Source organism: Zingiber officinale, chromosome 10B, assembly GCF_018446385.1.
Source record: "Zingiber officinale cultivar Zhangliang chromosome 10B, Zo_v1.1, whole genome shotgun sequence".
Lineage (NCBI taxonomy): Eukaryota > Viridiplantae > Streptophyta > Magnoliopsida > Zingiberales > Zingiberaceae > Zingiber > Zingiber officinale.
Window position 1 is genome coordinate 20532506 of NC_056005.1, and position 27040 is coordinate 20559545.

Below are 27040 nucleotides of genomic sequence, written 5' to 3' on the forward strand. Positions count from 1 at the left end.
ATTGTGACACCTTGAAAATGAGAAGTTAATTTTTACTCTTGAAAAGTAAAATATGCCAATCAAAATTTTGAAGTATTGAGGTTGATCAAATTGACACAAATATAATATAATTCAAAAGTAAAAGAGATATAACAGAATTATCCAAATTGACCGGATCAAATTACCAAATCAAATCATATTAGTATTTGGATTAATTATAACAGAATTATTAGAATAATTAATCCAAATACTAATATGATTTGATTTGGTAATTTGATCCGGTCAATTTGGATAATTCTGTTATATCTCTTTTAAAAAGAATGTTAAGTTGATATTTTGGTACATTCTAGGGAAATGGGGCAACTTATGCTTATTTTGGCTTAGTAAATTAGTTGATAATACTTAGATATAAAATCTAGGTAGTTTTTCTTATGATCCATAAATATTATGATTGTGTGTCCTATAACATGCCCTGATATCATATCTTGCATTCATATTATTATGAAAAATACTACATTTCATATCATACATGCATTATTATTTATGATAATCTTTTTTTGAAAGTATGCATTATGATGTATGTCATAGTCATTGTCATGCATTGTGTTAATTCCTTATAATTAAGTATAATAACATTAATCGACATCCTAGGTGTTGGATCGTAAAGTTCGCTGGAGGAGGGGGTGAATAACTATCGTTGAAACTTAATCGAGTAAGCAGCGGAAATAGAAAAATATGAACAATGCTAACACACCAAATTTTTACTTGGTTTGGAGTCTTCGTCGACTCCTACTCCAAGGCCCGCACTCGTCGAGTGCTTTTGTTAGGTAATCCACTAATAGTTCATACAAAGAGTTATAAGATTAGTACAAGAACTTATAAAACTAAATTACCGACAACAAGGAAATTAAAACTGAGTCGCAGGTTGTCGGAGGTGCTTCGTAGCATCGCAGGAGCGTCTTTGGAGTAGTGCGCAATAGAGCAATCGTGGTAGAAAGTTGTATGTCATGCTCTGGCGAAAGGCTTCTTATATAGGTAGCTCTAGGCGCCGGATCACTTTCGGGTGCCTGGACTATGACCTCGGCCCAGCCAATCAACGCTCTTCACGTTTGCGACGAGATAAACTTTTGCAAGAAAAAGATTAGTCCAAGGCAATAAACATTATACTACCCTGCAAAACAATGTTAGCACAATATAGCAAATAGAGTAGTAACTAGATTTTATCTTCTCGAGACCAGAATCTAGTCAAGATCACAACTTAGATTTTCCAAATGGATCTAAGTTAGATCGACGCCTACTATTCTCTCAAACAGGGAACGCGTCCTCACAAAGTCACTCTCCTCTAGTGACTTACCATAACTTACCGTCTTACCTTAACTTACCGACTTACCTTGTCAATCTCATTATCCATGACTCCCCCTGAACTGCTGCTTTCTTTCGATGTCGCTCCCGCTTCATCGATGCTCATTTCGGAAGAGCTTTCTTCATATTCGTCTTGATGACTTGCCATCAACACAAGCTCGGAGAAAGCCTCAACTTTTGATTCGGATGACGTTTCATTCAACGTCGCCTTTAAAGTCTTGTATTTGTTCGTTTGGACAGCCTTCTTTCCTTTGTCCTTATCCTTGTTCCTTAGCTTAGGGCGGTTGTCCTTAACGTGCCCTTCTTCGTTGTAGTGGTAGCATCTGATTGTCTTTTTCTTTTTACCCTGTGGACGATTAGTTTTTTTTATTTAAATAATTTTTTAAAATGATTTACCATCATTACCATTTTTTCATCATCAAGAGAGGATTTTGACTCATGTTCGTCTCTCATTGCTTTGAAGGTGATGTTGTGCTTCGGCTCCTTCGTACCTGCACATCTTGATTCATGCACTTCAAAAGTTGAAAATAATTCTTCTAAGGTAATAGACTCTAAGTCTTTAGAGATATAGAAGGCATCTACTAGTGATGCCCATTTTGTATTTCTAGGGAAGACATTAAGAGCGTACTTTAGCGAATCTCGGTTGCTTACCTTTTCTCCGAGATTCAAAAGTCCAGTGATGAGCTCCTTAATCCTCGAGTGAAGTTGTGTAATCATTTCATCTTCTTCAAATCGTAGGTTGGTGAGCTGGTTGTGAAGTAAGTCCCATCTCGCGAGCTTAACTTCGGACGTCCCTTCGTGTAGCTCAAGGAACTTCTTCCAAAACTTCTTTGCTGAATTATAGATGCCGATCTGGTTGACTTATTGTGGCGGAAGGACGCTCAGCAGATGAAATTCTGCTTTGCCGTTTGCCACGTAGTCGGCCTGCTCCTTCTTCGTCCACTGGTATTCTTCCTTACCCTCGGGTGCTACAAAACCAAACTTCATTATTAAAAGTAATTCAAAGTCGATTATAAAGAATACCTACATTCACTTTTTCCATCTAGAGAACTCCCCCTCGAACTTCAGTGGGTATATGCTCGGTCCGACCATTGATTCGATACTTCGATTGGTGGTTAGTTTTCTTGAAACATCCTAGCTCTGATACCACTTGTTGGGACCCGTTGGTCGGCTAGAGGGGGGGGGGTGAATAACCCCTGCACAAATACAAAAACAAACAAATATTTCTCGGACTTAAAAGAACACTTGCATAAATAAAAGATAAACTGAAAGACAGAGACATTGAAGTTTTACTTGGTACAACCGGGGAGATTGCTAATCCAAGGAAATGGAACGCACTAATATCTCCTTCAGACGAAGAAGCCTCTTTACAAAAGTGAAAGCTTAGAAAAGAAAAAGCTAAATGAAAATTGAAAGCGTACAAGTGTTGTATCAAGAATTGCTTGTTATTTTCTAGCTTCTGGACCAAGGCTGTTTTTATAGCCTTGGTCGGGGCACCTGGAAGGGTTCTAGGCCCCTGGAGTGGGATAGAATTCTATCCCCGATGTGTCGGTCAACGTCCACGTTGAACATGATAAAAATCAGGTTTCGAGAACCCAGAAGGGTTCCAGGAGCCTGGAATGGGTCCGGACCCTTTGCTCCTGTTCTGCTAGCCTCGGTCCGGGTCTTCCGCTCGCTTGGGTGATTTCAGCCATCCGAAATAGGACTCACCCGAACCCAACTTCCGACCTTCTCGAGCAACCTTCCACTTCGACTTCTCGTCCCTCGGAAACGTCGCGCGCCTCCTTCTTGTTCGCCCGTGTACTCTTCCGTAGCACCTCATCCCTCAGACACACCGAGCCCGTCGGCTCTCTCTCGTGTCGTCCTTCTCGCTAGCTACATCTTTTGCTCGACTTCTTGTGCTCATAAGCTCTTGCACACTTAGACATAAGGTTAAACACAACAGAACCTAACTTAACTTGTTTGATCACATCAAAACAACCTTGGGGTACCAACAAATATTTTGCAAGGAAGAAAATTATCTTCAGATGAACAGTGTTCGAAGGCGCCTTCGTACTGTTCATAAAAGGTGTCTTCCATGGCTATAGAAGGTGTCTTCCACAGGATAAACTTTTGGCATCAAAGAGAATAAGTGTCGGACTATTCGGGATCAAACTTGTCTAATTGAAAGCGCCTTCCATACTCTTTATAAGGTTGATCGCCCAAAGCTTCAAGAACAACACATATACGAGCTACTACGAGTTCATTTAAAGTTATGAGTGCTCCGGGCTCCTGCTACGACTCCACTGCAAAGTTGCTGCAGCCGACGACTGCTCTGAGGACTTTCGATCACGGCCGGCAGATCGACATCGACATGAGCGCTCTCACTTCAATCTTTAAAGTGTCAGCATTTTTTAATTAATTACTACAAAAGAACAAGTGTAGTGTGTTGCACTTGTTCAATTTTCTTTTTACTCGATTTCCTCTTTCGGAGGTATCAGAAGAGGCCTTTAGTGGATTACCCTTCGATAGGTCCGCAGGACCTAGGTCTTGGAGTAGGAGTCGTCAAAGGCTCCGAACCAAGTAAACCATTTGTGTCTTCTCGTGCTTGCTTTTCATATTTTTCTTTTCCGCTGCGTACTCTACTTTGATTTTAAAACAACAAAAAGAGAATTTTAAAAATCATGTGATTCACCTCCCCCTCTCACGTGCGTAATTGGTCCAATAGATTTCAGAAAGTTTAGAGGTCGTTCAGTGGTCAAAGACTATATTGCTAATCAACTGATGGGTAAAATCAGTCGACTAATGGCAAAAATCAGCCCCAACTTAAAGGTTTTAAAGAAGATGTTTTAAGGAATTTTTCATTGTCAGTTCTTGGGGGTCTTGGAGGATAGTGTCATTGCCTTTTCAGACTATTAAGAGGCATTTCCAAACTACAAGAGATCAAGCAAGTAAGATTTACAATTATAAAGTGTTATTACTTTCTTATTCATTTGTGTCTTATATTACTTGCCCTTGTTCTTGTAAGAACACAGTATAAGAGGTTTCTCTATTTTCGAAAAGTTTCCATGGAGGGATTTCTTAGTGGATGTTATCGATCACTAGGAGTTGACCCTTGGATTAGTTATCTCAAGAAGTCAAGTAAATCTCGAAGTTGTGTATATGGAGTCGAGATTAAAGTAAGGTTTCCACTGTACATTCAATGACAAACACAAAGAATTGAAGAAAAGAAATCCAAAATGAAAATATATTAATATCCATTTTACTATTCACATCGAAAATAATTCTAAGCCTTATTAGTAATTTCCACAAATTCATCAATCAGTGATCTAGAGTTCAAGACTTGACGTATTATTCAGAATTTTTCTCATTAGTCAATTAGAAATTTACTTTATTCTTATTAGTTTAATATCTGATATAAAAAATTAAAAGGAGGTATAATCCTCAGAAATTAAAACTATTTTTTATAGATCAATTATTCTTCCCTAAGATCTTTTTCTATATTAATCCATCTGATATAAGGGGCCTAGCTCATGTAATGTGTGTGCACAATTCGTTAGTATAAATTAAAATTTTATGACATTAGCTTCTTTCGTGATAATGCATATATAACTTAAAAGTTAAATCAAATTAAGAATGTATCGAGTTTAAAAGTTAGTTTCAGTTCATTTAAAATTTTATTTTTTAAAAAATATTGATTAATTTAGATAATTGTCTTGATTTAAAAAATTCTAATTTCATTAAACAAAAAATAATAATGGACCTACAACAACAATCACCATCACATTTTAAAAAATCAAACGGAATGTTTGAAGAACATGAGTCTAATTGATTATGAAAAAATATATTATTTTGATTAATGATAAATTAATCAATATTTTATCCGTTTAATTTATTCAGCTTTTAGTAAAAAATCCTCTTGATTTGTTTAGTTCGAAAATATTCATTTAGTTCGGTTCAATTTAAATGATTCAATTATTAACTAATTTCTCATCCCTGAAAATATTCATTTTAGTTCGGTTCAATTTAAATGGTTCAATTATTAACCAATTTCTCATCCCTAAATATAAGTGATTAAAAGTACAATTCTATTTCTTTTATAGAATAAAATCATATTAATAAATTATTTTAATTGATCTTCGACGTTGAAATCAATATATGACTGAGCGAAAAATGGAGAAGAACTATAATAAAATTAAGTGAGCATAGTAAGAAAAGAACTAGAGAAATAGAGAAGTTTTAAAAATAAAAATGATAAATTAGGTGACATTGAATTTGGAATTGAATTTAGGATGATTGATTTAATCCATAAAAATTTTCTATCGATCATAGACAAGGTACACCGAGCTTTAAAGGCTTGAAGCAGTAAGTACAAAGTTGAAAAGATCATCAAAGCATGAGGTAAATATCAATTTCGTTATTGGTACATTATTTAATAGAATTTTCTCATAAACCCATCTAACTTTGTCTAAATCTAGTAAATAAATTTTTATTCCTCGGTAATTCAAGCTCAAATATCTGTGAACTAGTAAGTATTCAAATAGCGATGATCAAATCAACGTACTTAACTTCTAAAATTTCGAATTTCAAAATTTTTCTAATGGTTGCCGAACTATAATTAGTACATATCGATATAAATGATACATATACAGATACCTACTTCCCGTATACACTCATCATCAGGCAAAGGAGTCAAAATAAGGAGAAAGAGGTAGGAATCCACTTCGGTGGCTTGAATTATGAACCTGGACCACACGAAATGGATGAAGAGCATGACATAACCTAAATGAAACCACTAGTACTCATTCATCTTTGAGACCAAACTATGTACGTTGATGTGGATTTTGTAACCCACTTAGAAACGACCACTATTATGTGCATTTTTCATGTCAGGCCTTTCAATAGAATTCACTTAGCTTCTATGTTGTTGAAATGCCTATTGTAAAGAGTCAAGTGGACATATTTTTCCATACAATTCCCATTTAGACACCATTTCTCCATAAATCCATGCCTTTTGTTCTTCCACTTTCTTTCCCTAATCTCCCACAAACACAAAATCGCCATCAATTGCCTTTTTTTTTTTTAAAGAATTTTTTTTTAAAAAACCTAGAGAGTTCTACAATATTACAAGGTCCTGTGGCCATGAAGAAACTTCACGAGATTCAACTAAAAGCTAAAGCTAGCTTTATCTCAAGCCAACAACCTTACAAGAAAATGAGATGTCCCGTGTTAATCAATTATCAAACAAAACTTCTACATTTACCGACTTTTCTAAATCTCGAGTCGGTCTAATTGAGTCGGAGGAACTTTTAACTTTTAACTTTTAATTTTACAGTTTGCTGGGCTCCGAACCTTCCCAACTTTTACCGGTCAACTGCGCGTTTCAGTTGTTATATATACTCACTTAGCTCCACAACATATAGCTCATCATCATTAATCCAACCATAGAAAGCATGCTCGAATCGCACCTCCATCTCTCCGGCCCTGGTGCCTTCCACGACGACGGCGACGACAGCAGCAACTACAGCTTCTCCGGCGAACTCTTGCCGTCGCTGGGAGCCAGCATCAACCGGTCGGCTAATCCGAGGAAGTTCATAATCTTGCCTTATGATCCACGTTACAGGTACCTAAACCTCCCTCACAAATCTTCTACGAAGGAATTTTATATCAAGCATTGATGATTTTTATTTGCTCGATCAGGGCATGGCAGATGTTCCTAATTCCGCTTGTTATTTACTCGGCGTGGATTTGCCCGTTCGAACTCGCATTCTTAAGATACTTGCCTTCGAAACTCTTGTGGCTCGAGAACATCTTGAACAGCTTCTTCGCCATCGATATCCTTCTGACCTTTTTTGTTGCTTATCTCGATCCTAGATCCTATCTCTTGGTTGATGATCCAAAGAGAATTGCAGCTAGGTTAGTGTTTATATATATATAGATATCTTATATTTTGAGTTCTGTTGCCTCCGGACACGATGAACACCATGCATTTTGCAGATACTTGTCCTCCTGGTTCATCTTCGACATCTTGTCTACTGTTCCATTTCAAGCAATCAGCTTTCTCTTCGAAAGCAATGACAATGTTCTTGGCTTTAAGATACTGAATATGCTCAGGCTATGGCGGCTCCGGAGGGTTAGTTCATTATTCTCGAGGTCAGCGAGCATACACCGATACACGTATACTTACTCCCAAGTGTTCTTGAAACTTGCATAAACTGATATATATTTTTCTTCAAAAATATATATAGGATCGAGAAGGATATCAGATTCAACTACTTCTGGACTCGATGCACAAAGCTGGTCTCCGTAAGCATCCGAACTCTTCTTCTTGGACGAATTGTAGATCAGATCTAGCTCCTTATATATATATATATAAATTTTTGGTGCTCAGGTGACTGTCTTTGCCGTGCATTGCGCCGGGTGCTTCAACTATCTAATCGCCGATCGGTACCCGAACCCGACCAGAACATGGATAGGCGCAGCGATGCAGGACTTCCGATCGCGGAGCCTGTGGACGAGATATGTTACTGCAATGTATTGGTCCATGACGACCTTAACGACCACCGGCTATGGAGATTTGCATGCGGAGAACACGGAGGAAATGTTATTTGACATCTTCTACATGTTATTTGATCTCGCCCTGACTTCCTACATCATCGGCAACATGACGAACCTCATCGTCCACGGCACCAGTCGCACTCGAAACTTCGTACGTGCCATAATTACATCATAATTACTTCATTTGGACAGACATTTAATTAATCTGCTAGCCGGTTTTGTAACAGAGGGACACAGTCCAGAGTGCTTCCGAGTTTGCAGCCAGGAACCAGCTGCCGAAGCACATCAAGAACCAAATGCTGTCCCACATTTGCTTGAGGTTCAAGACCGAGGAGCTGAAGCAGCAACAGATCTTGAGCAATCTCCCAAAGGGAATTCGATCCAGCATAGCCTGCAACTTGTTCTTCCCAGTTGTGCAGCGAGCATTCCTCTTCCACGGAGTTCCCTTCGACTTCCTCTACCAACTCGTTCCCGAAATGGAGGCTGAGTTCTACCCACCGAGGGAAGATGTCATACTGCAAAATGAGGCGCCCACTCACCTCTACGTACTGGTATCCGGAGCAGTCGTGAGTAAATTAAAGAAAGCTTTTAGTTGATTTCATTACACATTCACCGAGTCCATGTAGAATTGATTAATTGTAAGTTGGTCTACAGGATTTGAGAACAAAGACCGATGGAAATGAGCAGATTTGTGCGAGGCTCACTACAGGAGATGTCTTTGGGGAGGGAGCAGTTCTAAGCGGCACGCCACAGCCATATGCCGCACGCACCGTCGAGCTCTCACAGATTTTGAGGCTGAGCAGCGATACATTCTTAACCATGCTCCGAGAGAATGTGGAAGTCAGTAAAATTATCGCGAACAACCTTTTAAAGGTAGTGTTATTTGCCATTACCTTTCTACACCCTCACCAACCTGCAAAAGTAGCCTCTCACGCTTCTTTTGTGCTTCTGCAGAAACTGAAACCGGCAGATGAGGAAACCGATGAAATGATCAATGATCCACATTCAGCTAATGGGATACCCGAATTCCATATTCATGAACAACGAGTTCATGAAAAGATCAACAGAGGCAACTGTTCAAAACGAGCCATCATTCACATGGCATCCAGAATGCCACCGAGTGCCAGAGAACAGATTGGGAAGCTCATCAACTTACCTGATTCTTTGGAAGAGCTCTTCAAAATGGCAGGCAAGAAAAAGGGACGATTGGCTAGTTTTTATTAAACTGTGTAATATAGTGTTTGAGCTCAGTTCTGTCCGGTGCAGGTGAAAAGTTTGGCTGTCGAGAGCCGTCGAAGGCGGTGAGCCAAGATAACGCAGAGATCGATGACATCGGAGTCGTTAGAGACGGAGATCATTTGTTTCTGCTATAGTTTGGCAGAGTAGCTTCCATGATACTTAGTTTAACCTTAGAAGAAGTTTTAGGTTTAGTTTTACAATTCTAACCTTGATATTTACATAACTTTGTATGAAAATAAAATTTCATTGTTTGTGGAAAAATGCATGATTTTATTAGGGAGGTGCTTTTGCCCGATTTTGGGTAGAGGTTTGCTATTTTTACCAAGTTTTATAATAAATAATTCTTTCTTTAAGTGGGCGAGAGAAAAAAGGGGAAGATTTACTTTCTCTCTGATCTAACACTGCAAAGGAGAGGCAGATGAAGCCAAGAAATGGCATTTGTTTATGTGACGACCCCCCTCCTCTTCCAATCCAAACTCCTCTGCCTCTCTCTCCTCTACCTGCTCGCCACCCTCCCCCTCGCTCTCTACGTCTCCTTCTCCAAGTCCACCTGCCTCTTCCGATCCCCAACGCCCTTCCCGACCTCCCGTCGCTTCTCCTACCCGCCATCGTACTCCGAGCACAAGTACTCCCTCCCCACCGCCCACTCCGATTGCTCCTCCTCTGTTCCCTTCTCTGGTAAGCTCTCCCTTATGCCTCCCGTCCCACTCTCAATTCTCCATTTCTTCCATCCGAGACTTGATTCCGATACGTTTCTCTTGATTGTTGGATAAGATTACGGCGAGGTTCTGGACGAGATCCGCGATCGCTGCCGGAATTCGACGTCCTCCCCTGTTCTGAGATATCTGGAGGGAAAAGGCGACAGCTTTTCCGGCAACTTCTCTGCCCAGAAGAGGAAGTCTTTCTTCCGTCACAGACATGGCGATCAGGTGGCGATCCCGTGCGGATTCTTGCAGGAATTCCCAGTTAAGGAATCTGGTTCGTTCCTTCTAAACGTTTGGAAGAATCCCAAACAATAAAAAACAATATGGGCCTCTACTTTTTTGATATTTCTATTGTTTGATTGATGTGCTCTTGAATCCAGATAGGTTGGCCATGGAGAAATGTGACGGAGTGGTGGTCGTATCCGCAATCATGGGCGACCACGATAAAGTCCGGCAGCCAAGAGGCTTGGGATCTCACACGCTCGCATCGGTTTGCTTCTTCATGTTCATCGATCATGCCACCCGCAAAGTCCTCGTCGCCCACGACATCCTCTCCGACAAGGAAGGGGAAGTGAACATGATCGGAGTGTGGAGGATCGTGACACTCCGCGGTGGCCGATTGCCCTACGACAGCCCGGCGATGAACGGAGTGATCCCCAAGCATCTGGTGCACCGTCTCTTCCCCAATTCCAAATTCAGCGTGTGGCTCGACGCCAAGGTGCAGCTGACGGTGGATCCTCTGCTTCTGATCCACTCCCTCCTCGTATTACCAGATGCGGACACAGCGATCCCGAAGCACCCGTTTAACACACACACCATGGAGGAGGCCGTCGCGACTGCGAGGTGGAAGAAATGGGCGGACGTCGAGTCGCTGAGGGTGCAAATGGAGACATACTGCGAGAATGGGCTGCAGCCATGGTCGACCAGCAAGCTTCCTTACGAAACAGGTGATCACTCTGCCGTGATTGCTTCTCAATCAACAAAGAAACCGTGCACTATCTCCCTTTCCTTTTTCAGATGTTCCGGATTCTGCACTGATACTAAGGAGGCATGGATTGAGGAGCAACCTCTTCTCCTGCCTCCTCTTCAACGAGCTAGGAGCATTCAACTACCGAGACCAACTCGCCTTCGCCTACGTTCGGGATCTCATGGTGCCCAAGATCAAGATCAACATGTTCGAATTCGAGGTCTTCGAGCACGTGACCGTGGAATACAGGCACAACCTCAGGCCCGAAGGCAGCCAACGGTCCGTCAAGATGGCTTCCTCGCGAGACGTCAAGGGCAGCAGCTGCGATGACTACCTCTTAAAGATGTGGGGAGAATCCACTGACAGACTTTTTTGTTTTTTAATTAGATTTGTTTGTACAAATTCTACAGAAAACCAATCGTTGCTGTGGAACATAACAGGTCGCAGATTAAAGTCAATGCCCGCAGCAGTACGACATTGAGGGACAGATAAACTTGAGACTTTGCAGTGGCCGGGAAGGGTTGTGTTTGGCATCTGGGGAAGGAGATATTGGTGTGCACTGCACCAGTTGAATCTACTAGTTACATTATTTCAGATTTTTTTTTGTTTTTTGTTTTTTTGGTTGTAGTGAGGCACAACACATAAACTTGAGACTTTGCAGTGGCCGGGAAGGGCTGTATTTGGCGTCTGGGGACGGAGATATTGGTGTGAACTGCACCAGTTGAATCTACTAATTACATTATTTTTTTTTTTTGTTTCGTAATGATGCAACAATAGAATAGATGAGGTGAACCACATGGTGCTCGTGCTTTTGCCAGAGTTTGAAAGGTCCGAGGTTATAATCCGTGCCCTCTTATTCCTGCGTCAAAAAGTGACGTGCTCACTCCTGTCTTTCCGCTCAAAGGCATTGAAAAAACAGAAGATAGGTCAGGGTGATTTTCATTTTTTTCCCCTCCGAGATTTTATTTTCTAAAAAAAAATATTTTTTGAAGGAATTTAATCCTTACTTTTATGTAATAATCTACCATTCGAATAATAACTCAGTTATACTCATAGGAACTTTCTTATTTTAGTAATCCAAGTATTTAGTTCTTAATCCTGATGACCGATTCATTTTCATCGAAATTTTTCACTAACTAGTAGAGTAATTTGAGAAGCTTGTAGAGGTTCATCCAGGTGGCAAGCGTTCTTAGGATTATTGTCCCACTGGAAAAAATTTTTTATAGTGCATCGTAGTTGAGATTCGATTCTTAGATGTCTGATTATTTATTTGGAAAGTTTAACTACTGCATTATTAGTGTTTGGCCGACTCTCACAGAGTTGTAGCTAGAATTCGACCCTTAGATATCTCATTAACCACTTGAAATGTCTAATCACTCCACCATTGCCTCGAAACCCCGTTTATCCCATTCTTTTTCTATAAGAGGTCATACGTTGACTCCGAGTGCCCCATACAGCAGGTCTCACAGCTATTTGTAAAGAGTTAAATCATGAAATCGAGTACCCTTGTATCCGATTCTTTTTCTGTTCACACTGGACGCCACACACGGTTGGCCCACAATCATATGTAGAGAAGTAAATTACAAAATTGAATAGATCATCACATACGAGGGTATTTTTTTTCTTCGATTTCATCGGAATCAACCCTTATCCATTTTTACAAATTTACCACGTGCTAACTAATTCATCATGGGGCTCTCTTATCTCATTCTTGGAGCTTCAATTGGTTTGTCAATGACCGTAGTCACATTCATTTTGGTGATGATGATTGGTTAGGTTTTGGTAGGGCTCTAAATGAACCAAGCGTTCGTTAACAAGTTTGGTGTTCAGCTTGGTAAGAGCTTGTTTATGTTCGTTCAATATACACAAGATTAATTAAATAAACACAACTCGTTAAACTAAACAAACAATCTTGAACACATATGTGTTCAGCTCGATAACGTTCGTAAACAACGTTCGTGAACAATGTTCACAAATCATGTTCATTAATAAAACTCTTTTTCAATATGTTAAATAAATAATAAAATAAAATAAAATAAACAAATAAGTTTAAATTATCAAGTTCAATAACCAATCAAACAACTAAAATTTTCAAACAATCAAACAAGCTTGAATTGAGAGTCCGATAATATCTAAATAAACCAAGCTTGAACCAAGTTCGAACCAAGCTCAAGCCAAGCTTGAATTGAGAGCTCGATAACATCTAAACAAGCCAAGCTCAAGTCAAGCTTCAAACAAGCTCAAATTCATAAAAAAATAAACCTAGTCAAACTTGAACAATCATTTCAAAAGTTTGGTTCATTTTAAACTTGGCTCGGTTCGGCTATCCTATCAAATAAGTTTGAATACCTCAAAATTTGACTCGGCTCGTTTACCGTCTTAGATTTTGGTTTAACTCTCATAGGTAAACACTCGACCAAGGCTCTTTGAATTAACATATACCCTTCCTACACATCTTAATTATGTTTTTTTTCTGGCTTTCTAACAGGATCAGCTTCCTTAACAATACGGACTCGTGCATTTAAAACAAAACAGAGGCAATGTGCAATAGCGACTCATGCATTTGAAATAAAACAGAGGCAATGTGCAATACATAATTGAATCACTTTATAATTTTCTCATTTTAGGGAACACCATTCGGTTGCGCCGTGAATAGCGACTCGGTTGTTCCGTATCTCACAATATAATGTCCCTTTCTTTGGAAACTTTGACAAGGGAGACTTTAAGCAAGAGAGACGACACATGCTGGCTCAGGTTGACTATGGTTTGTAGCTGGAAACCATATTGTATGCCCTGCATGATCGTTTAGAAGGAAGTTCAAGAGGTTCCTTTTTTCAATGAGATTCAGTGACCTCTTAAACTCCACGAACACTATAAAATGGGTTGGCAACAACTTGAATGATCTCTCATTGCCATTTATAGATATCAAATGGTGCCAAATTTTCTCTTGCACCCAAACCAACCACCCTTAAGTCACTGAAGTGAGCACCACCGAGGTCATGCCCACCTAATTGCTACAGCTCTACCCAAGCCAGACCTCGAACAAAGACTTAACCAGACACAAGACTCTGATGCACAAGTGTTCAGGAGTGACTTGGCTCCATTTATTATAGACTATTCACCTTTTGGCTTTTACAACTGTTTATTAAAACGCTTCAGAACACCCACTAAATTATTATTTTGATGTATACATCTATAATTAGATGCATATGTTTTGAAAAACTTTTACCCAAAATGTTACAAACACACACACGCACATATATATATACATGTTCTTCATCAATAAATTTCCATACTTATTAATACAACCAAAATGATTTGAGCATATAGCAATGACATTGCAATTGCTTAGTAACTGAACGATTCAATTGAATATGATCGAAAATAAGAATGTCTAAATTTCCAGATTATTGTGAAAACAAAACCTGTTATTGGCAATGATTAGTCTTTCGCCAAAACCTGTGATGAATTGCTCTCGAATACAACAACAAAACCCTATGTTGTGATCATAGAGAACTAAGTGCTACTAAAAAGGTACCAAATAGCAATGAGCAGAATCGAATAAATCTGTGTTGATTTTTAGAAGTTTCAGACTTTATAATCCCACGGACTTTTCAAACTTCTGGATTTGATTCAAAAATATCCAAGTCATCTGTAATATGGAAATAAACAAATAATTAGACAAGAAGCATGATATACTGCATTTTGGGAAATGTAAAACAAATTAATTGTGCCACTAAAAGTAAAAAATAAATGCTTATTCAATACAAGATTGGGTAGAAAGTTTACCATGACATGAGGAGCAATCCTGACACAGTAGACAGGGAACCCAGTGTAAAACTTGAATGGGCCTCCACTCTTCAAAGTCTTCATGGTGCAATCCAAGGATCCGGTGTAAGGATACTTCCCATTTGCATCTGGCTGCATCTTCTGTATTTGTGTCTTGACATAATCAAATGGCAAACTGCAAGCGGACGCAAAGAAGCCTGAAACAGCACTTGCCCCTGCAAGTAAGGTGATATGGAATACACACTCAATAACAAGCCTTTTAGAGTCACCAATAAACAGGGGAAAAAAATGTTAACAAAATTATGTTTTTTTTTCAGTTACTAGCATCTTACCGACTACAGTGCTAATTTCACCAAAACCAAGTGAGTCCCGAAAAAGCTCAACACTCTGATCATATGATGCAAGCATACCCATGTTCAATGCCATTGCTCTCACCACTGTGGGTCCAGCACCTTTCCACAGGGACAAAACCCCTTCATCAGCAATAATACGATAAAGTGCATGAAAAGCATTTTTGTAGTTTCGTCGCTGTGCTGCAGGCAAAGTTGCATCAGCCTGCATCCGAATGAGTGCCAAATCAGCTGGGCTGCCAAAACATGCTCCAATTGCTCCAGCTGTGAGACCGATACCAGCTTTCTGAAGTAAAGGGAGGGGTTTCCCATCATTAGCCTCAATAGCTTTATTGGTTAATACCCTAGATAAAACAGAACATCAATTATTAACTGAGAAATCAACAATACAGCATGCTTTCTAAAAATAAAGTATGTTACTAAAAGTTGCAAGTCTTTGGTATCACAGTTGATCAAAGTGTATGTGTGAAGTATCAACTGATTGTCAATGATGCAAACTATCCTGAAAACATGCCTCCATCCATTATATCAAACACAAACTGAAGGTTGTAAAATTTTTCAAACACCAATGAAGGAATTAATGTTTTGGACAGAACACACCAACCGGTTATCCAATGTGAAATATAGTTGTCATGGTTGAGTAAGCAAGTGTGAACAATTGAACTAAATACGACCTTAGAATTAAGAATACAAACCGTAATATATGATTTGCGTTAATAACAGTCTAGGTACATAGAAATCATGGTTGATTCAAGATCAATCTTCAAAAGGACAACAGGATGTCAATTTATGTGATTTTCAGTCAAACTAGTATCCATTTGTGCATTAAGGAAAGTGAAAACAAATACCTGGTTGAACTGTATATTAATGCAAATTTGGTAACAAATGCATTTTTCATCTTGTATATAGTGAAGAAATTATTGGCACGTAAATGCAGATATGAAGGCCGAGTTAAATGCAGATATGAAGGTCGAGTTAAAATTAAATTTCAAGATTTGATATGGAGAGAGCGAAACATCTTGTTACATGTTGTCAGATAGCAAGTATTGTGGAACAGTTAACATAGAGACTAGCACTTGCAAGAGGTAGGCATACCTAAAAGAACCAAGTCGTGCAGTTGTATAAGTAGCTTGCCTCAGCAAACCCGCAGATAAACCCTGTACATGACAATAAATCAGAGAAAAGTGCATATCATAAAGAAACATTAAAAAAGAATAGGATAAAAAGAAAAGAGCATCAGAATTGGTTGCAAGGAATAAGGGTATCTGTTGGACTGCGTAACCAATATAAGCTGGTTGATGAAAAGTTTTAAGGAGAGCAATAAATCATCTTATACAATGGAAGTACTGCATGTTTAAGGAATCAATCTCTCCATTCTGAAATTTTCTCAAGTAAACTAAAAGTCAAGTTAAAACTTAAAAGGAAGCATGAGCCATGCCCAGCATGAGTCAGGTCCTTCAGGAGAAAAAATAAATAATAAAAATTATGAAAAATAAATAACAATCTTAAAATCTTAGAATTGGGACCTGTTTGGCCTGGCAAACCCAGCAAGCAACTCATGCCTAGCCCCCAACCATGTCAATCATCGCATGACCTGACTTTCTCTTGACCCGTCACAACATGTGGGGATGTGCATCAGGCACAAACTGCAAGCCTTCCCATGTTAGGCACAGCCAGGGCTATTTACAATGACATCATGCCCAGCATTGACCGAGCCTGATTGACACATCTTGCTGTGCTCTCTCCCTCCCGTATGTGCATCCCAATCTTGATCAAAATGTATTCTCCGTGAGACATCTCGCAAGCTACTATCTCTTTAGCACAACCTTTGACCTAATACAAGTGTCAAGTCCTGCTAGGATGGGCTGTGGCTGGCTTGATCTAGTAGACACCACAATTCACTACAATCTCCCTGTCTCCTTTCTCACATGCGCATCCAATCTTGATAGGGTTGTATCTCTTTAGATCACTTGCAAAATTTCCTCTTTCACACAAGCTTTGTCCTCTTTGCAATCTAACAGCAAGAAAATCACTCCCTTGGGTAAGTATCACAGGCAAGCCAAGGGAGCAGTAGAGCCTCCTCTTTTTCATGTAAAAGAATTTTTGAGAGTTGTTGTTCCTCCACCTGTTTGCAAGTAGTAGCATAGACTTAGGGTATCCACCCTCCTTTAGTGAGTTGATCTACTCTCTTAGGTGAGTTCCTGAGATTACCACCTTAGATGAGGTTTAGTAAGAGGTATTTTTAATGATTGTGTATTGAAAGCAGCCTTGATCTAATTGGGGTAGCAGCTGGAAGGATCATCCGGTATCTTTTTGTTGCAGATACACAATCTCCTCTTGGTAAGTACTAGGTTAGATTGTGCTTTGTTCCTGAGTTAGGGCTTTTGTTAAGTATTACTTACATTTGATTGCAAAATACATCTCTTTACCTAGGATCTTGTGGCTAATGGTAAAGGAAGGCTTGAGAATCAAACTATCATCCCTAATCTGCTGTGATTTGGGAGTGAGATTGAATTTTAGAGGAATTTAGCATTGCATTTGGGGGCAATGTAATAGTGAACTAGAGGTTCTCCATCAAAGTGGGTGATTCTTTCCTGTCTTCTCTTACAAGACCTTCTGTGCATGATTAATACTAGATAAATAATTTAAATTTCTGATTATATAATGCCATCCTGTTTTGAAAAGAAAAGATGATGTTTAAAATTTTGTGAGCTACAGGTTATCCATCAAAGTGGGTGCTTGCTTATCTTCGCTCACAAGACCTTTTTTACGTGAATAATACTTGATAAATAATTGAAATTTATGATTATATAATGCTCTCCTGTTTTGAAAGGCAGAACAAATGACGTTTAAATTTTAAAATGGAGTGAAATTCAGATTAATAAAGAGGCTATAACTTGAGTGAATGATAATTAATGAATCTTCTCTATTTTCATGTTATATGCTATCCAGCATGGGCATCATCCCAGGGGTTTATTTCAAAAATAGGCAACAGTTACCTTGGCCCTGCTAATTATTCAAAGATGGAAGCATGTGAATTAAAGCATAAGTTGATAAAAAATGAAGTAGAAATGATAAGAGTTTACTTGAGACTGAGGTAATTACTATACAAAAAGAATAATAAGTGGAATGGTAAACACTGTTAATCAAACTATTAGATCAAGAGCATTGTCTCAAACTGCACAAAATGGAGCTTCAGCCTATATGCACCCAAGCCAGTCTTTAACCCATTTATATATTCTCAGTTGTGGCTTCAGCCAAGTGCATGTCGTGGGGCCTCAAAACATTTATATTCTACTATTGGGGCTTCAGCCCATGCATCAGCTAATGTAAAAGAAGACGAATTGTTTATAACCTAAAGTAGTAAATGGCAATAACATAAAGAAATAAAAAGGATACAAATTAGGGAAGATAAAGGAGAGGGAATGTATAATAAAAATAAAAAATATCATAAAATTAGAGATCCCTTCAGCATGCCAAATTCATAGATAGAAAGAGATTTTGTTGATAAAGACTTTGCAACATTCTTCCTAGTATATGTTTTCTAGTATTAGAATCAATAATTTATGTGAACATGTTGCTTTCTTCCATTTCAGAAATGTTACTAATTTTCGCTGTCATAATTGTTCTGCTTCAGTTCTTGTTTTACCCTCCTATACTTCTTGATGAGATAATCAACTCTTACATACTATTTTGATTTTCATCAACTAAAAACCATGTGAGAATCCATGTCCATAGAGCTTCTGTGAAAGCATAATAAAGTTAATATTCACAAAATTTAAGATTTCTGCATCCTGTTCTCATTTCAAAGGCTTGAATGTTCTTGCCTATGTTCTATGAAGATAAGCCGAAATACTTTTCTCTAGATGTTAACTAATCCATTCCGGCAAATGAAGTAGAGTTTTCACAATTCTCCTAATTTTTTTCCTAAGAACACTAGTTTTTGTTTCTTTAAACATTTAAAAACCATCAATATCATTGTAAACTATTTGCTTTATTGCAAGAAATGATGGATGCATAACAACTAACAATTATATTCAATTCAAGGATGTATGCTAAACTGGATTTCTCAACATCTGGAAAAAAAAAAAAAAATCAGACCTGCACTTTTTCAGTTTAAGTAGACTTGGATTTTAGTTTTGTGACTATATCTTCCCCCAAGTGGTAAAAAAACATAAAAACTGTCATATGCCTTGTTCAACCTAAGACATTAACTTACTTTGAGTATTTAGATCCAAAGTTAAATCACATGCACGAGAGAAACAGGAAGATGAAGATAACTATATGGTAGAATTATATAACCCAATGATTAAACTACAATCAAGGACTAACAGAATTTTTGTTTTGGTCCCTAAATATAAAGATTCTAGATTCACATTGGTAACCATTCAAATAGCATCAACCGACTTTAAATCCTGCCGAAATCCATGAAATTTACAAAGCAACAGCAAACCCACCAACCCCATTAAATAAAACAAAACAGAGAATAATCGAACCTTATAAAATGAACCGAAACCCTCGTTCGCAAGCATATTCTTTGTGATTTGTACTGCTGATCCCTGACCCAATTGGATCCTGACCTGAAATCAACTACACATAGGTCAATGACAAACCAGAGACCAAGCACGCCTTAGCAAAGATCTCAGATCCAACAAACATCAGAGGTGAAAATCCAAAAGTTACCATCTCTCCGATTTAAATCTTTATTTTTTTTCTATAGATCCGCAACAACAAAGGCAAAGTTTCTGGAGGAAGTTCCGTTTCCAAAACTTCTTACCTTGACCATATCGATGGGTTGGATAACGCAGGTGGCAAGCATCCCGGAGGCGCCTCCATTGACGAAGGGCTTCACGGTGCTCCAGACTCCGGTCTGCGCCTTCACCTTCGCGTCCGCCATCTCGCCTGGATCGATGCAAAAACGAGAGAGAGAGAGAGAGAGAGAGAGAGAAGCAATTGATATGCGAAACTTTGGAAAGTTTGGTCGGGGACTGCTGCAATTTAAATAAAGCGACGAACGCCTCGAGGATCGCAAGGTCGCGTGTTAAATGCTCGAGTCCGCACGGAGTTGGCGGATGCGGGGCGCCCTATGCGGCTATGCGTACTTTTACTTCGCTCGCCGTCAGTGCTTTAGGCAGGCAGGCAGCCCTTTACGCAAAACCACGTGAAGGCCCACCGTCCCAGTTTTCTTGGCCAGATTTATACCCGACTCCGATTTGGATTTGACGGTTTTACGTTCTTGATCGATCATTTAACTATCACTTACTGTGAACTGTTCACAGTTTTGTTCCCGGTTTATATTATTATATTAAAAAAAAAATAAATTTATAAATTTATAAAAAAAAATAATAGAAAAAGATTTAAAATCAGTTGTCTATTTATTCCATTAAAAAATAGGGGAATTAAAATTTACCAAGTTCTCTTATCTTTTAATCGTTTACCTCACTTTCGTTTTTTATCTCCATAGTATTTGTTCCTCCCATATCAAATTTTTCGATTTTATTATTGGAAAGTCATATTCCTTGGATTTTTTTAGCTATGTTTCAATCTTTGAGTAATATTTGGATTCCTTGGAAAGTCTATTTTTTATTTGTATTTCATAGTTTATATAAAAACTAATATTATATTATAAAATTTATTAAAACTAAATCAGAAATAGAATAATAAAAATTAAAAAGTTGTTCAATTTTATTATTAAATACTTTTAAAATATCATAAATACTATTATAAATATTTCATTAATAATTTATGAAAAAAATAAATATAATAATTCTTTACAGGTAGCCGACCCGACAATGAATAGCCAATCCTGTAATTGGATCAACAGATAATCGAATAATCGACTTGTTGACCGGTAATAGGTCCAGAGTCCTAGCCAAGCCAACCCTACGCAATAAGACCTTAATAAGACGAAGAACATTTGAAAGTTTACAGAATAAAATAAAATGTAGTGCAATCGTAGATGAAAAGTCGAAATTTAAAAAGTGAAAAGAGAAAATTTAGGAAAACAAATGTGGATTTCTGACGTAGTAATGATTTCTCGTATGCACTTGCGAACACTAATGCAATGTTTACTCCAAAACACGAATGAGAAAAAGGAAAAGAATCTATGATAAAAAATTATCCTTGGAGGAAAGGAAGAGAAAGGGTGAAAAAATCTCTTCTTTTGCATGCTTGTTTATCATGTTAGAAGGTGTATACCTGTAATGTAATTTTGTAAATAAAAAAAGGTATATGCGTCATTTTTTTAAGTACATGATATAATTTTGTGAGTTAAAAAAGATACGTCAGTTTTTTTAGATATATGGCGTAATTTTATAAATGAAATTTTTTTTTTTCCATCTACTGTTTTCCGTCCGATTTTGAGATGATCAATTTTGACTTCTAAATCATCCGTTGATAGATTATGTTTTTTTTCCATCTGAAAATTTTAATGAAGTAAAAGATGAAAAATTTTCTACTTTGAAAATTTTTCCTTAATTTTAATTTTTACTCTCCCAAGTAAACTAATATAATAGTTCTATTATGAAAGAGTTTGAAACTTTGGGACATCTAAAGCGCGACTCCCGGATTCATGTTTGTGAAGGACGAGGCGTTTTGGATACTTCTCGGTAGTTTCTCGAGTACTCCAATTTGGCTCTGCCAAGAACTTCCTTCAAGATCTTGTTGAGAACAGATGGTGGTCAGCACCGACACAACTGGCGGGTGGCTCCACAACAAAGGGTACTTCACAGACAAATCTCAAATCACCCACTTCCTGGATATCTCCGAACCTAAATACCATTTGTTCTGTACTGATTCATCATATAAGAACGTTGAATACGACAAAAAAAAAAGGAGTTCCATAATGTGAATATTTCATTTGCATAGGAGTAAAACTAACCAAACAAATCAACGATGTATTATAATGCAAGTGTTGAGCTGAGTAGATCATAACTCAAGCGCATTCCAGAGAATCCTTAAAAATTAACAATCCATAAGCCAACATAACAACTTAATTAACTATCACTAAGATGCTTTCACATTAGTACATACATAAATGTCCTTATCTATTCACCAGTTACATATTGTGTGCTGAATTGTGCATATAGTAGTAGTCAGATTGCAACATGGATAAATCTTAACCACATAACAATGTATAAGAATTACTAAGAGTACATCCTTGGTTTATCAGTCTGCTAATTCTAATTGTGAGCAGAGAGAGAAAGCAACCTTTGATATTTGTCGTCTTTCAGGCATTCTATAAGGCATCAACCAAAATAATTACTAAAGTTGGACATCAACATTTACATGCCATATTATTTACCATATTACAAGCTCATGTGTATCAACTTGTACCCAGATTAGATTGGATGAATATCCCTTTGATTTTAAGGACTAGTAATAACAGACAGTAACATGAATGCCCATAAATGTCTGCAACATAACAAGGTATATCAAAGTTGTGCATAAACGCTAACAAAAAAAATGAAATAAAACGACTAGTTTTTTGATGCAGACTTTGAATTGTCTTTAGGAGAGGCCCACTGTTGGCTAGCACGTGATTTTGCCCATGGATCAAGTGGGGTCCTCTGAGGTGGCTGTGGCTTTGGTAAGTTGGCCTCTCTAAGCTCATTCTCCCTGTCAACAAACCTGCATAAAACTTGGAACAAATGATTCAGAAGCTAATAATTGCATTTTTGTCTGATTACAGGGGTAATGTTTTTTCTGCTGCTAGAAAAAAATATATATTTAGTTAAACTTAGAAAGATAAAACGACTTTAGAACAATATCGGCCAAGGATATAACAAACAGCATTTGACTTGTCAGTACCTTTTGGATTCAAGTTATAGATTTAAGCAAAATTAAGTCAACAGAGATACTTGAAAAATAAGAAGCTAAAGGCAAAAGTCCCAAATTTCATAAAAATATAATAAATATTGGAACTATCAGAATGCATGTACACTTGGTGCTATAATTGCTAAAGTGCATACATACACACAGATCCACAGATTGCCTTTCCTTCTACAAAACTAATGGTTGAGAAAATTTATCACTGATTAACTACCATTGATTCAACTAAAGAAGTATGAATGACAACAAATTAAAAGTAAGATTGATAAGAGTCCTAATAGATGATAACAAGGCATCTAGAAATAGAGCAGGAAATGGAATCTTCTGTAACAGGTCCATTATGTAATGAGAACACATACATTAAAAGGTGGGTAAGCAATGCCACAATAAGCACCAAGTAGCCAACTAAATTAAAAAAATGAACATTACTCAATGTAAGCCATTGGTGCAGCATCCCCCATTCGTATGCGTGTCCGAAGAAATCTTGTATATCCACCTACTCGGTCCCTGGTACTCACAACAATTTTACTTAGATTTAGCAATGTATCCAGCTAAACAAGTTAATAGGTTATTATTCTCACCAAGAAAAAAATGAAAGAAAGAAATGTTAAACATTACTTGTAGCGATAAGCAAGCTCTGTGAACAGCTTATGAAGAACATCATCACCACGAACAAAGGCTGCAGCTCTGCGTGCAGCATGAAGTGTACCCTGAAAATAAAATTGTGTAAAAATAATTATACCCATCTAGTCATACTACAACTTATGCATAAATATTAATAACAAAAGAACATTGTTTGAACTAAAGTTCAGTATGACTCAATTAATGAAGATATTATTGAGAAATCATGCAAATGTAGAAAACATCAAGCAGATAATAAAAGATGTCAGACAGACAGGTGACCTATATTCATTTTCCCTGAATTTCAAGAAGATTTTTCCACCATTGGCCAACTAGACTAAAAGGAATTGAACAGAAAACCTTAAATAACAGAAGCATATGCATGTGGTTAGAATTTAGAGTTTAGAAAGTCCTCGTTGAGTTTCTTGTGTTACAAAACAGGTGTATTATGTGTTATTGCACTAACTCTGATTTTGCTTTATACTTATAATGACATAAGGTAAAATTGAGTTATTTGTAATGAATTATTGATTTTCACCGATAGCACTAAGAATGGAAATGCAAGGTACCCAACTTGTTAAGAACATAATAACAAGAAAAAGATAATCAAATTAGTACAGATATAAAGATCATTGTGATGACAAATAAGGAACGAGAGTGCACAAAACAGAAAATTGATCTGTATATAAATTTTGAAAATAAGCTCCAAGCGAACATGTGATAACAGCCAAACTCAAATTTCTACCAACAGATCTTTAGATATTCAGTCCATTCCCTATGAGAATAAGAAAAAATCATATTACAAATGAGGTTTGAAATATTGAACTATGTAGGAGTTTCAATCTTTCACTAGATCAATACAGTTTCAATAGCATGTCAAAGTGCCAAAGCATGAGCCAGTGGTGAAATAGAAGTGGAGGGAGAAAGAAACGAGATGATAAAGAAGAAGAGGAACCACATTTTAGGATCTTAGGATATGCCTAAACTAACTAGAACCTGGAAACGACAACAGCATCAGCTTCACTTTCAGGCTTGCTTATCCGATGTTCTACTAGTCCAAGCAAACCCTTTTTACCCAAAATGTCCAACAAATTCATTATGATAACTTTATCTCAACATTATAGTCCCATGGTGTCCTTCCTAATCTAATGCCCAAGAATCTATATGGATCTTGTTTCTGCTTATATTTGATATCTATGGTAGAATCAACACAACCTAGAAAATAAAAGACAGAAAAGTTTAGTACTGCCTTGAGAACCAAAAGTTCAGCGTTATAAATCTGTTATGAGAAAATACACTGATTTAAACAGGGAGCAAGTGAGTGCCTACACTTTCCGGTCATCTGTTCAGTGGTTTAGGACACCGAAAACAATCACAGATTCCTTATCCTGTAGAAATACATCAACAAATGCAATGGATGGCAAATATTATCTTGCGAAACAGCTAGTAGAGCTACTATTTGATCTATAATTTTGGTTCTCCTTAAATTGATCGAATAAGCATTGACAGAAAAACTCAACCTTTGAGTTGCTCTCTAACATTTTAGAAATGATGCATCACACACACACACACACACACACACACAAAAGTCAATCAAACGCACCTCTTTTCCAAGCTCCACCATGTTATCGGCAAGTCGTCGGATTTCCTTCGCCTAAGAACAAGCAGGAAATTTTAAATAAAGGCGTCCAAGAAAACGGTAAGTCTCCCTCCCTTCCTCCCTCCAATAAAAAAATTAAACTACCTTGGCGACCGTGGTCTCGATGCGCTCGTGCTTCACCAGTTGCGAAACCATCGTCCTGCAAGGTGAAACAGGAAACTGAGTATATTCCAATATAAAAGAGAACCCAATAGAAAGATCGTGCACAGAACTTGAGCATGGAGACGCGGTGAGCGGCGGGGCGGCCGAGCTTCCTAAATTTGGTCATGGTGACGAAGAGAAGCCGCCGCCGGTGTCTCAAGTAAGGGTTTTGCTTTCGAGGGCTGCTTTTGCTGTACGAGTGAGGCGACGGTCAATTAACTGTCCTTGTGTCGAGTTTTAATAAATCGGACTCGGTTGCGTTTCCGGATCGAGTCTCTAAGAACCGGATCCAAAGTGGTAATTTACAAATTAACCCTGCTACTTATCTGCAATTTAAAATATTTCTTTAAAATTTTATTTTAATGATTTTTTTCCTTAAATTAATAAATGTGTAATTTAAATAGTAATTTAAAAATCAAATTAATATTTTAACAATAAATTATAAATTAATGGCATTTCAACATTAATTAAATTCTAAAATATATTTTTAAAAACTAGTTAATGTTAAAGATAATTTAAAATTTACGTTATTTTATTTTAATAGTCTACTATACATTTTTCTTGATATATATCTAATCGGTTAAGAAGTTGGCTGTAATAAGATTAGCTCGAACTTTGATTCTAGTTTTTATATAAACCTAATCATTTGAATTTCAAAATTAATTTAAAACAATGAATTGTATTTTAGGAAATAAAGTAATTCCTAAAACTAATTTAGGAAGCAAGTTTTAGAAAAGTATTCAACCATTTTAATATGATAAAAAAAATATTGATTGATCCGATGGTAAGATGAGACCCACTTGAAGAAGGTCATGGCCACGTAGAAGGTCCGGATCAAGGCAGTCAATGTTCTCGGATCATCGTCTAATCGGACGCCCTACTCGTCCGGTCGGATCAAGGAATTGTCGGACCAACATCACTACGGCTCGCCCAGGTACCAAGCTTCCGACGCTTAGAGAAGTTCATCGCCGAAGCATGTGCCGAGCGCCCGTCCCGCTCGAACTCTCACCAAGTCCCGGATCCTGCAACGCAGAGACACGACTCCCTCGTTCGGCAACAGGGGTCAGATCAGTCGAATAGCGGCCGAGCAGTCTTCCCGCTCAGCCCTAGAGACGACAACGCCAGGACATCGGCGGTTAACCGAATGGCTCTTCCACTCGGCCACCATGAAGAGTAGCCATCTGACGGGCACGGATCGGCTGAGCGGCTCTCCCGCTCGGCACTCTCCCACTCGGACCAGTAACGGACAAAAGGTGCAATTGGGAATATCTTCCTACGAACCAGTGTTGGCGACAGGCGGAACGGCTGGCGGCATGGTCAGACAGAGAATCATATGGTGGAAGCTTCCATTGTCACGTCAGGGATATACTCGGGCTGTTGAGGTATGACGTCAGGCATACTTTTCTCACACGTCCTTTCAAGGTATGCTTTGAAGGTCATGGCCACGTGGAAGGTCCGGATTAAGGCAGTCAACGTTCTCGGATCATCGTCTAATCGGACGCCCTACTCGTCCGATCGGATCAAGGAATTGTCGGACCAACATCACTATGGCTCGCCTAGGTACCAAGTTTCTGACGCTTAGAGAAGTTCATCGCCGAAGCATGTGCCGAGCGGCCGTCCCGCTCGGACTCTCACCAAGTCCCGGATCCTGCAACGCAGAGACACGACTCCCTCGTTCGACAACAGGGGTCAGATCAGTCGAATAGCGGTCGAGCGGTCTTCCCGCTTAGCCCTAGAGACGGCAGCGCCAGGACATCGACGGTTAACAGAATGACTCTTCCACTCGGCCACCATGAAGAGTAGTCATCTGACGGACACGGATCAGCTGAGCGGCTCTCCCGCTCGGCACTCTCCCGCTCGG

The 27040-nt window shown here is 38.3% G+C and overlaps 4 protein-coding genes across 5 annotated transcripts; 2 read left to right on the forward strand and 2 right to left on the reverse strand.

Moving 5' to 3' along the window:
* The first annotated feature begins 6766 nt into the window (after positions 1-6766).
* On the forward strand, positions 6767-9389 carry LOC122030301 (potassium channel KAT3-like). The gene is made up of 9 exons (XM_042589481.1): positions 6767-6943; positions 7021-7236; positions 7318-7473; positions 7569-7626; positions 7712-8029; positions 8106-8444; positions 8533-8751; positions 8833-9067; positions 9145-9389. Exons 1-9 carry the CDS (start codon positions 6774-6776, stop codon positions 9249-9251), a joined length of 1818 nt encoding a protein of 605 aa, XP_042445415.1. The 5' UTR covers positions 6767-6773; the 3' UTR covers positions 9252-9389.
* An 81-nt stretch (positions 9390-9470) lies between these two features.
* Positions 9471-11612, forward strand: LOC122030302 (probable hexosyltransferase MUCI70). 2 transcript variants are annotated; one of them, XM_042589485.1, is made up of 5 exons: positions 9473-9795; positions 9892-10095; positions 10202-10768; positions 10839-11133; positions 11229-11606. In XM_042589485.1, exons 1-5 carry the CDS (start codon positions 9549-9551, stop codon positions 11278-11280), a joined length of 1365 nt encoding a protein of 454 aa, XP_042445419.1. In that variant the 5' UTR covers positions 9473-9548; the 3' UTR covers positions 11281-11606. The 2 variants fall into 2 exon arrangements, with proteins under 2 accessions (XP_042445416.1, XP_042445419.1); XM_042589482.1 differs by having other exon boundaries at positions 9471-9795; positions 10202-11133; positions 11229-11612.
* A 2520-nt stretch (positions 11613-14132) lies between these two features.
* On the reverse strand, positions 14133-19941 carry LOC122030182 (mitochondrial dicarboxylate/tricarboxylate transporter DTC-like). The gene is made up of 6 exons (XM_042589352.1): positions 19705-19941; positions 19424-19507; positions 16023-16084; positions 14910-15271; positions 14578-14792; positions 14133-14440 (listed from the first exon to the last, which is right to left on the reverse strand). The coding sequence occupies exons 1-6, from the start codon at positions 19822-19824 to the stop codon at positions 14384-14386; spliced, it is 900 nt and encodes a 299-aa protein (XP_042445286.1). The 5' UTR covers positions 19825-19941; the 3' UTR covers positions 14133-14383.
* A 2326-nt stretch (positions 19942-22267) lies between these two features.
* LOC122030231 (50S ribosomal protein L17-like) lies at positions 22268-25411 on the reverse strand. Its single transcript, XM_042589403.1, has 6 exons — positions 25251-25411; positions 25123-25177; positions 24982-25032; positions 23376-23467; positions 23187-23264; positions 22268-22556 (listed from the first exon to the last, which is right to left on the reverse strand). Exons 1-6 carry the CDS (start codon positions 25304-25306, stop codon positions 22406-22408), a joined length of 483 nt encoding a protein of 160 aa, XP_042445337.1. The 5' UTR covers positions 25307-25411; the 3' UTR covers positions 22268-22405.
* Between the last annotated feature and the right edge of the window lie 1629 nt (positions 25412-27040).